Below are 12,010 nucleotides of genomic sequence, written 5' to 3'. Positions count from 1 at the left end.
TTTATATGCACTGAGTAACTGTCACATGCACCTTAAGTGGTTAATGAGACTAATCGATTTAGCTGATTATAAAAAATATCTTACAATTGTTTGGCATGGATTCATTGAATCATAAAAATGTAAAACAATAAAAACATTAGAGATTTGATTAATCAAAACAATGTATCAATAGAATAATCGTTTAGATTTAGAACATAATGGATAGTGACACAGGCAATCCTGGACATTTCCAGTGGAGTGGTTGCAATAACATCCCATTTGAAGGCCTCTGACGCCATCTAGTGGCTAACCAAAACATGTAAATATTTCTTAGATGACAACGCCAACCCTCATTTACAATGGAGTGAGAATGAGATGGTTAAATACTTAAAAAACAACCTATTACATTTAGGATAAAATAGAGTTGAATTATTACCATCGTGTAGTAATGACAGTTGTACCTAACAGCAAATTCTTTAAACAATGAGACTCAAATGTAACTAAAGGTTGAACTCAGAAATGACCAAGAGATACCACAGTGTCAAGCTACTGTATACAGCAGTCAGGGTTTTAAGGCACAAAGCAGAAAACGAACAAACAAACAAACAAACACAACAACAGCAACAAAGTGATAAGTCAATTCACTTTAAATCATGTTTCCATACAGTTTTTTTGCTGGACAGAGAAAATGACATTCCTTGGTCTATCTTCCTTGCCATGAACCAAGAAAAATAACCAGGAAGAGCTTTCTCTGATGTGAACACCTGTGATGATGAAACCTCTGACAACGTGGCCAATAAAGCTCTGAGAAAAGTGGTGGAAGAAGTACTCAGATATTTTACGTAAGTAAAAGTAGCAATACCACAATATAAAAAATACTCTGTTACAAGTAACATGCCTGTGTTCAAAATGTTACTTGAGTAAAAGTACAAAAGTATTGGCATCAAAATATACTTAAAATACCAAAGTAAAAGTACTAAAATGTTTGAAAATAGCCAATCTACAAGCTCACAACGCATTGCGATGCGAGGCGTTGTGAGCTTGTAGATCTGCTATTTTAAAATAGCCTATGTGTAAAATAGGGCTAAAGTGCTTAATGTATGTTTTATAATATAATAGTGTATATCTGCTAAGTAACTAGTAACTAAAGTTTTCAAATAATTCTAGTGGAGTAAAACAATATTTGCCTCTCAGATTCAAAATTGGAAATACTGAAGTATTAAGTACAAAAAAAAATACCTCAATCTTACTTAAGTACAGTACTTGAGTAAATATGCTTTGTTACTTTCCACCACTGGAAAAGAAACTAGAGATCTGAAGGTCCAGCTAGGAAAATGTGAATGCTTTAGCATTTGCAGAGAACAACTAGAGCTCCAGTGGCAAAAAGAGTGGGCAGAAGAGCAAAGGAGCTGCAGGCAGTGTTTTGATGTGCAGCCATCTATCAAAAGTAAGAAGTGTATGATGAACTCTGGGATAAATAAAAAGGGATAATGTTGTTTCGAACAGGCTGAGACTGGGACACTGTGGTCTGGCCAGTTGCTTGAATATCATAGGTCATTGGTTCCCAAACTGGGGGTCCCCAGATGATTATTATAGCTTAATTTGCAACATTGTTTTCCCACTCAAACAAACCAACCAACCACCAACATACAGTATAAGTGTATACAGGGTATCTGCACTATAATTACATTACAATGACTTTTAAGACCTTTTTAATACCAAATTGGACAAATTGTCAAATATTACGCAAGAAAGAGCGAGGCGTTGTGAACTTGTAGATCAGTTATTTTCACAATATTTATCTGTGGAACCAAGTCAAACTAAATGTAATAATGCCTACAATTAAGTTCTTGTCAGGGTGGGGGTGGTGGGGGTTCCCAGTTCAAATATGATTATATTGGGGGGTCAAACTAGTGAAAATAGCAGATCTGCAAGCTCATAATGTGGAGCGAAGCCACGTTGTTCTTAAACATTTATTTTCTAATTTAGTGAATGTCTTTGATTATTTGTATTTGATTCATGAATTTTTTTTTGGATTTTTTTTTAATTTGTTTGCAACTCATGAAAATGTGTGAATCTTTGTGGAAATCTTTAGAAAATCTTTTAAAGATAATAACGAATGACAACAATTTAGGAAACAAAAAATTATGGGATATTCCCTCGCGTCCCACAAATGGGGACAGTGGTTGCCAGTGGTCCTTGAGGGAGTTCCAGGTGGTCCCTAGCTAAATGATGGAGAGTTGATAACCAAATGGACCCATATAGATCTTTAACTCTCAAGAGTTAAATTATTGTTAAACATCTGCATTACTTAATTAAATAATTGCTATTTTGATCAACGTTTGCCTGTTATCAATATAGCATGTAATTGAGGACAAAATCTCATCCAATGGTAACAATATATTGTAAGTTTTGGGTCTTAGAGGCTAAAACCTCATCAAACGGTGGTTCGTGGCTCAAATGCCGAATAAATAATGGACCTTTATAAGAAAAGGGTTGAAAACTACTGTTCGAAACTTAAAGTACAGGATAAAGCATTAAACCCCTTGCCTGTGGAGGGCAGCATTGCACATCTCAGTGTACAGCCTACCGGAAACCACGAAGAAGAAAAGTGTCATGGCGGCCGTTTCGGTGTTGTTTGTAATTTAACTAGACTATAATAATAAAAACTACAAATAATAATAATAATAATACTACACGTGTCGCCTGGTTTATTTGAAGCGGCAGTCTGTTAATGAACACGTTTTAATTAGAGGTTTTAGTGAATGAACTGTTGACAATGAGGACGGTGCTGATGGTCGCAGAGAAGCCGTCCTTGGCTCAGTCCATCGCCAAGATCCTCTCCAAAGGTTGGTACCGCTTCAACGAAAACAGCAGATCTACAAGCTCACAACGCGTCGCACCGTGACGCCTTGTGAGCTTGTAGATCTGCTATTTTAGGCTATCAACAGCTGTGTCAATGCACGTGGAATTTACTTAGGAATTGGGGTTGTCCCCAGAACATAATAGTTTGGGCACTTATTTTCATAGAATATTGTTTATGTCACCAGAAACATGAATGGCAATATATTTTATGAATCTAAAAGCATTTCCAATTGACCTAATAATGTGTCAGTCTTTCGGGGAGGGCTCCTTCAAGAAAGTGACAATTGTGTTTCTACTCAGCAGCAGTGGTGGAAAAATTACTCAAACATTTTACTTAAGTAAAAGTATCAATACTGCAATGTAAAAGCCCGGAATTCAAAATGTACTTGAGTAAAAGTACAAAAGTATTGGTATCCAAATGTACTTAAAGTACCAAAAGTAAAAGTACTAAAATGTTTGAAAATAGCAGATCTACAAGCTCACTGCAACGTGTTGTGAGCTTGTAGATCTGCTATTTTCAAATAGCCTAGGTATAAAATAGGGCTAAAGTGGTTAATGTATGTTTTATAATGTAATCATTTATATCTGCAAACTGTGCAAAGTAACTAGTAACTAAAGTTTTCAAATAATTGTAGAGGAGTAAAAGTGCAATATTTGCCTCTGAGATGTAGTGGAGTAGAAGTAAAAGTATAGACAATTGGGAATACTCCAGTAAAGTAAAAGTACCTCAAAATTGTACTTAAGTTCTGTACTTGAGTAAATGTACTTAGTTACTTTACACCACTGCTACTCAGAAACACAAAACAGTTGGAAGAATCAAACTCGATATATATATATATTGTCAACTAGCTCTTTTTGGTAGTAATAATTGCTAGAGTGTTGGTTCAGTCTATCCAGCTCTTAAAGGGCAAGACCACTTTGGTAGAGGTTTGGGTTGTGTAGTTACCTCGCCATGATGTAACTCCAAAGGTGGTCAAGAAATAAAAAATAATTGCTGCATTGATTAGAAAAATATGCTCCTCATTGACTTACATTGTACAGTAAAACAGCTCTCAAAGTCGCTCTTTTAGCATGTAAACGAATGTAAACAAAGTCGATTCAGACAATATAGAACATCACCAAACCCTTTAATAAAAATGTTAACTTACTGTTGATTTAGCTATTTTTATTAGACCTGGACTGGATCGGCGGATCCGGATCCGGATCTTCAAATAGTAAAATCATCAGGAAGTTGACATTTTTATTTAAAAAATAAACAGTACTGGGTTTGGTGATGTTCTATATTGTCTGAATCAGCTTAGTTTGTGTTCGTTTATGGGCTAAAAGAGTGACTTTGAGAGCTGTTTCAGTGTATAATGTAAGTCAATGGGGAGCATATTTTTAATTATCAATTTCTAATTAATGGAGCAATTATTTTTCATTTCTTGTCCACCTTTGGAGTTACATCATGGCAAGGTAACTACACAAACCAAACCTCTACCAAAGTGGTCTTCCCCTTTAAGTGAACAGATTTTCTGCAAATGGTTTTGTTTCATCACTTCCAATTTCACGTGTTTAATAAACAGAACTCGTACAGAATACAGGATACACACTGTTTATCCTGTATTCTGTATGAGTTCTCGCTCCAGATTGGATGAAATGTGTATCCTGAACTGAAACCTCACCTGTATTTTCTGTTTACTATAGAGCTGGGGAGAGGGGTTGCAAATATCACTCACACACCCTTGCAAATATCACTCACACACCCTTTAACAAAAATGTATTCAAACCTGAGTTGAAGAAGCACACCAGTGACACAATTTAATGTAAAATGTCTTTATTTACTTAAACTGATTAGTTAGTTTTGGCAAACAAATGATGGGTGACCTGTTTTAAGTGATGCTGTTTTTACAGTAATGGCTATCTTTCCACCACCATGCATTTAGGGCTGAACAATTAATAAAAACAATCAAAATCACAATATGAACTACTGCAATTTCCAAATCACAGAGGCTGCAATTAATTAGGCTATATAAAAGATGGGGGGGGGGGTCCAAAATGGACTTCTAAACTAGATATTCTAGTGTTTTAGGTAATATTTGGTCCATGACACTACATTATTCTGATAACTTAACCTGGTGATCCACCAACATAGCTGGTCGATTATAAAAGAAAAATCTATTAGAATGTTGATTTGTTGATCTATAAGAAAAATAAACATTTAACATTATGTAGTTTTTTGGTTCTAAATGTCGATTTTGATATATTTTTGGTTAATCGCCCAGTCCTTGGATTATAGACCCATACGTTATCGCTTGGAGAGCAGTGCGTTTATCAGCTCTGCAGTCTGGAGGTGGCACAGATACAGGCTATGTTGATGGACTCGAACTCCAGGGAGTAGATGGTCTTGGGGAAGCACTCTGGGTTCTTTTTGAGCACGGGCACCCGTAGGGAGATGGGGATGCTCTCCAGGCTGGTCACGCTGTCCACCGCGCCCCGGCACGAGTGGCTGCTTTGGCACACGGCTTCATGGATGATCTGAGGCACTCTGTTCAAGTTGACGTTCTCCCTGTGAAGAGACCCAAACCAATCCAATCTCGATTTAAGGGAACACAGGGTCACCAAAGTGATGCTCAAAATAATAAACGATACATAATGCGAAAGACTTGGAACAATACAACACAATAATTGTAAAGGACAATAGCAAAGTAAGTTACAATTACAAAAAAGTTTTTTTTTTTTTTAATAATTACAAGTTAAAAGATAATAACATAAAACAGTAAAACCCTAAACACAGTCATCAACAGCCATTGATTCCAGATAATACAAGACTAACAGAGACCACAAAGCAAGTACAGAGGGTCTATTAAAAAGGCTCTATTGAAAACCAAGCTATATAAGTGGGGCTTAAATTAGGATTTAAACATTTCAATGGTAGGGGCCATTTCGATATGGGGGGGGGGGGTTTAACTTGTTCCACGAGTAATACTTAATAGTAAGTAATAGTATAAATAAATGATGCCATTTCTTTGCACATTGCTTGTGCTTGCATGTTCTGTAAACTGAAAATGTAAAATGCAGTCATAATTGGGAGCCGTTTGCAAGAAAGAGAATAATAAAAGCAAATATGAGAGTGAAGTTTAAAGCGTGGCCGCGAGAAGCACTCACTCGTATCTCCAGGTGGCGACACTGCGCTCGTTGATGCGGGTGGGCAGGTCGACCAGCTGGCTGTAGTATTCGTGGAGGCTGCTGGTGCAGAAGGACTCGTCCACACACTGGCTGGACAGTGGAATGGACACACAGTGGCACGCGGTCAACGTGCACAGGACAAAGAGACGCAGGAGCTGCGTGAGATGGACAAAAGACGGCAGAGATGTTAGGGGTGGGGTCCAGGGTGAAGCATTCTTTGCGATGCTATTTTCTAGCAGAACATTTTGGAGAACATCAATGTCATGTTTGATCCTTCTGGCTGTGTGTGACAACCCGGTCATTAACCACCTGACCTGACTTTGAATCGTTACCACAACCATAAGAGGTCCATGTTCACCGTTATTTCGGCTAGGCTATACAAATGTGATTAAAAATAAAAAATAAAAAAAATAATGACTGATACATACATCGCAAACCTGCTATATTGGTCGAGCTTTACTGCACTGATTTTCAAACTGGGGCCCGGGAAGTGGGACCCCCAGGGGTCTTTTAGGGCGTTCCAGGGGGTCCCCACCAAAATGAGTTAATACAGCATCAAAATCAGTTTTAACCACCTTGACACTATACATCAGCTATTTGAAAATAACCAATCTGCAACGCGTTCTGAGCTTGTAGATGAGCTATTTTCAAATAAATCTGAAAATAAAAGAGTACATTTTGGTTAGTGGCAAAAAAAATAATCTGAAGAGGGTCCACGGCCAAGTACATGGTGGTCCTTGACATGAAAGCGTTTGAGTACCACTGCTCTACTGTTCTCCTACCTGGAGCTGTTCCATGGTTGAGTTGTGGATGGGGTCTGGTTGTCTGTCTACTCTGTGTGCCGCCTCCGTTGGGTCCTGGAGTCGATCTGTACCGATGGCCCCCAGACCCAGTTGTATTTATTGCTTTGGGGTCTGAATAGGAGACTCACCACTGACCACCGGAAGTGGCATGGGCTATTGGCTGGTGGAGGGGGGTGCATCAGACGATAGATAGGCTGTATGTGTGGCAGGGGGTCGGTAATTGGCTGGTGCGTCACAATCGTGACTTCCATTAGCACTCATCCTTGAGAGTGGCATTTCATTAAAAGCAATCTCACGTCATCATTTGCATTTCAGGCCAGGTAACCAATGCAAACCAGCTCGGTGGCCTTGCGGGTACAGTGTCCGCCCTGAGACCGCGAGGTCGGGGGTTCCATCCTCGGTCAATCGTCGGCCATAGCAACGACTGGGGACATAAATACGTAGATGCCGCATTGCCCACTGGGGCAGTATGTCAATGCCACCCCCATATTAAAGCAGGGCAGCTTGCCATAACTCCACTGCAAGAAATACTGTATGCCTGAGTCGTATATAAGGTTTTGTAGAGCAAAAACAGGAGGGGGCCTAGTATATAGCCCTGGCGGACTGTGGTATGTAGGGTTTAAGAGGTTAAGCGATGCAAGCCGCCACAGACGGGGGACAAGGTCACTGGACCTTAGACGTTTCCGCTGCTGTACCACTTTGAAGTTCCATATTTTCTGCATGTTTGACTCTTGCACCTAAAGTTGTATCGTAGTAGTAGTTTGATAAATGTTGATTTATCAAATCGGTATCAAATCAATATGTAGTTCGATAAATTCAGTATCAAATCAATGTGTTGATTTATCAAACTGGAGAACTTGAAGAATTAATAAAGGAGGAGGCTTTTAAGTACAGATGTCCATGACATTTTGTCAGCTGCCATTAGTCTGTGTGTAAGATGCGTGACGCACACGTGCACATTTGCATTACTATACTTGTGAGGACATAAACATTTTAGGACAGCGATTTTGTAATTTTGAAATTTGTAGCGGTTTGTTTAACCCTAACTCGAAAATAGCAAATCTATACAAGCTCACAACGCATCACGCTGCAACGTGTTGTGAGCTTGTAGATTGGGTATTTTCAAAGCTGGGTTGTTCCCCCCCCCCCCCCCCCCCCCCCATTTCTGGTGGTACCCAAGATTACATGTATACATTTTTAGCGGGACACCTGCACATTCTTGTTGGGTGTGTGTGAGGTTCATAATTGGTGTTTTCCCGCAGCATGTGGCTGACATCAACCAACAGATAGATTAAAGCAATAAAGCCACCAGAGGCTGTGGTTTACTGTGGATTTCTGAATCTGAACTAGGATTTCTGAACTAGTTTGGACAGTCAGGACCGGGGGGGGGGCAGGAGTCCCATCAGAAGTTCTGAATGTTTGTAGTTATATCGCCCCCCTTTCCGAAAACTGCAGAAGGAGCATGTATTGTGCTTAAGAGGCGTAGGAAGCCCCTCGCTGAGCGGAAATCTTCTGACCCTCTTATACGTGACAAAATCCCGGTAAACCACTTCCTAGGCCTGTCACAATTATTACATAATCGTCTAATCGCAATTATTGGAGATAATCGCAATTATTTTTGCATAATCGTCAAAATCGTTTCCATGTTGAAAGATTTTCACACATTTTCAAATATTAAAAAAGAAATAGCTGCAACAGCGATTACAACGCGTTGACGTGTTGTAAGCTTGTAGATCAGCTATTTCTGCTATTTTTACATGTATAATTTTTTTTTAATATGTCAATAATTTCTTTGTATATGTCATTATAACAAATATGTTATTTGTTATATCTGTGCAATGTTTTATTACAAAGCCTAAAAGGCTTCATATGTTCCAATGTTCAACGCCAAACACACAATTAAATCATTAATCGCAATTATTTCAGTGACTATTTAAATTTGTAATCGTGACAGCCCTAACCACAACCTTGCATGGCCTATTGCTTTTCTAAAATGGTTACTCAATATGGCAACACATAGGCGTACCCCAATTAAATCCGCTTCTAATGGCGGCCATTAACCAGCTGTAACTTGGTCCTCTGTTGTCTCTGTTGTCAGGAAGCTGTGTCAGTCGCAAAGGGCTGAACGGAGCATGCTCCGTGCATGACTACACCGGCACCTTCAATGGCCAGACCGTGCGCTTCAAGATGACGTCTGTTTGTGGGCACGTCATGAGCCTAGACTTCATTGGTTGGTATCATCCATATAAATCGCTCCTTGTTTGCTATCAGCAATGGCGTTACAGTTAGAGTTATGCGTTGGCTATTAAAAAATAGCAGATATACAAGCTCACAGCAAGCTACTATTTTTGCACATTTTTATAAAATCTTGAAAGTGAGAACTACTGATTAAGAAGGCGTTCGTAGAATCGGCCTCAGGTCTTAATGGGTTAAATATGTTGACATTATATTGATATCATGATATGAGACTAGATATTGTAAGTTTCATATTGTGATATGACATAAGTGTTGTCTTTTCCTGGTTTTAATCACATGCTTTATTTTTAATACTGATCTTTTTTTAAAGAACATTTATATTATCATCAATACTATATTATCATTACAATTTCGATATGGGAGGTATTTGGCCAAACATAATGTGGCATTTGATTTAGCGGCTAAATCAAATATCACAATATATTTGGCCAAATACCTCCCATATTGATATGGGCTACATGTTGGCTCATGTGGCCCAGCCCTAGATGAAGTATTATGTTCATAAGGTGGTCATTGTGTCACTCCAGGGAAGTACAACAACTGGGACAAGGTGGACCCGGCGGAGCTGTTCAGCACAGCCCCCACTGAGAAGAAGGAAGCCAATCCCAAACTCAACATGGTTAGGTTCCTCCAGGTATATGGCATTCATTCATCATGTCTAACTATCTCTAGACCAAGGGTCTTCAACGTTTTTCAGATTAAGGACCCCTTAGCTAAGAGAGCGATGAAGCAGGGACCCCCCATCACTATATATTGTATAACATTGTGTTGCAGATTAAACCTTTTCATAGATTTCATGTTGTGTGAATTAATGTTTTTAGTTTATTTCAGACATTTAACCACTGAAACCGTCAAAACTTGACCGTTGGCTCTGTACTTGATCTGCTCTTTTTCCCCTCTACACCAAAACTCTGCGAGGCGTTGTGTGCTTGTAGATCGGCTATTTCCGGCTAATGTTCCCCTCAGAATAGGGATTCTAGGGTTGAAGTGGTAAAAAAAAAATCCATATCACACAAATATTTGGCGGCCCCCCTGTGAGGACCCCTGCTCTAGACCATAGTTAGAAATATATGTCTCTCTTTGCACTCATTGTGTTCTACAGTACAGTTCTAGGACTACGATTATGAATAAACGTGAAACTATTTGAACAGATTTAGTTTTACAATCGATCGACTAAATTGATAAGAGTGATTAACTTAAACCTTGCAAAAATGGCAACAAAAAAAATGACAATCTACAAGCTCACAATGCAACGCATTGCGAGCTTGTAGATGGGCTATTCTTTCTATTGTACTGACAAAAAGAGGAAAAAAGTATTAATTGTGTTTCTTTCAAAAATCTATCATTTCATTCAAATTGAAGCATTTATATTCTCAATTAAATCGATTAGTTTGATTAACTGTTGCAACCCTGGAGAGTAGCCTTTTGACATGTGTAATGTTGTGGTCTATAGGTTGAAGCTAAAGGATGTGACTACGTGGTTTTGTGGTTGGACTGTGACAAAGAGGGAGAGAACATCTGTTTTGAGGTAAGCCATCGTTTGTCATAAAAATGTGATGGTTTAAAACTGCTGTGATTGTTGTCACTTATTTACCTTAAAGGGATAGTTCACCCAAAAAATTGCTTATTTTCTATCAATTACACACCCCATGAAGCCTTGAATTCATTTAGTTTTTTTTGTTTTTGTCGCATTCCTGAGCCAATAATTTGATGGCCGACCGGGTCAATAGGACACTGGGTAGGAGATTCTTTGACTCTTTTGAGTCCTACCGGAGACTCCACCGGTCATCAAATTATTGGCTTAGGAATGCGACAAAAACAAAGAAATCTCCATGGTGTCAAGGCTTCGTGGTAGGGATGGCCAAATGGAGACATTTTATTAACCGGTTACCGTTAGGCCTTAACGATTAATTAATCGATAACCGTTACCCATTAACTGCCAGAGGTATTTTCATATTTTTTTAGCCAGTGCCAGAGTTTTTCATTGAAAAAAAAAAAGTACTCAGGAGCCGAGATACAGAATTTTTAAGTTTTAAGTTAACAAGGAAGTGGATAGGAGTCTAGATCTTCGAAAAATCATATCTCCTTGGTCCTTGGGTCAAATTGGAATATATATATATTTTTTTAGTTCACGTAGATCTACGCGATTGGCACGTGACGGCTTTAAATAGGTTCGCGTAGATCTACGTGATTGGCAGTGAATCAGTTAAGAAAAAAATTGTGTAAAAAATAAATAAATTAGATTATGGCCAAAATACATTTTATTTCAGAGGGCCAAGTCTACACAGTTTGTTTTGTGTCTCCAGCAGAGTTTCTAGTGTCTCTATCTGCCTCTCTCTGGAAGAGGTTGCACATGAGCTCTGCAGCCGCACTGAGGCACTCCAACACAAACAATTAGATTTTTTTTTTACCCTTTTAACGGTTCACTATTAGCCGTTAGTGTTAACCGGTGGCCAATTTCTTAACGGTTAACGGTTAACGGTTACCCGTTGACCAACCCTACTTCGTGGGGTGTGTAATTGATAGAAAATAAGTCATTTTTTGGGTGAACTACTCCTTTAAGTAGCCGCAAACAACATGGAGGGTACCCATATCCTCTAAGTTGCAATTCCCTCCACTGACCGTGGCAGCCCCAGGTGTGAGACAGAAAAGTCTAATCTGATTGTATTAAACAATTATAAACTTGTAAATATTGCACCTTTACAGACAGCTTGGGTTATCCTCTTTGTCTCTGTTAAGGCTTTGTTTCACAGGAATCCACTGTTGTTTTTATGAGCAACGTTCTGTCACTAAACTCTGTGAAGGCATGATTCTTCTTCTCTTGCCGTGTTTCACACCTGCATTACCTTATCGCCAGGTGTGTGAGGGAAGTTGTTTTGGAGAGCACTGGTTCTAAATCACTCAATGTCCTGCATACCAGCTGTTAATTTCAGTGGTTC

The 12,010-nt window shown here is 39.0% G+C and overlaps 1 protein-coding gene across 1 annotated transcript in view; it reads left to right on the top strand.

Annotated features, from left to right (window-relative positions):
* The first annotated feature begins 2,591 nt into the window (after nucleotides 1-2,591).
* Nucleotides 2,592-12,010, top strand: part of top3b (DNA topoisomerase III beta) — a 31,183-nt gene continuing 21,764 nt past the window's right edge. Inside the window, exons 1-4 of the mRNA XM_080433259.1 lie at nucleotides 2,592-2,828; nucleotides 8,914-9,045; nucleotides 9,599-9,705; nucleotides 10,525-10,599. Of these exons, the coding sequence (XP_080289385.1) occupies nucleotides 2,759-2,828; nucleotides 8,914-9,045; nucleotides 9,599-9,705; nucleotides 10,525-10,599 (384 nt within the window). The 5' untranslated portion in view covers nucleotides 2,592-2,758. The remainder of the gene's footprint in view (nucleotides 2,829-8,913; nucleotides 9,046-9,598; nucleotides 9,706-10,524; nucleotides 10,600-12,010) is intronic.

The sequence above is a fragment of the Gymnoscopelus braueri genome (assembly GCF_963280865.1).
Source record: "Gymnoscopelus braueri genome assembly, chromosome: 7".
Taxonomy (NCBI): domain Eukaryota; kingdom Metazoa; phylum Chordata; class Actinopteri; order Myctophiformes; family Myctophidae; genus Gymnoscopelus; species Gymnoscopelus braueri.
This window is presented reverse-complemented; position numbering and strand designations above follow the sequence as displayed.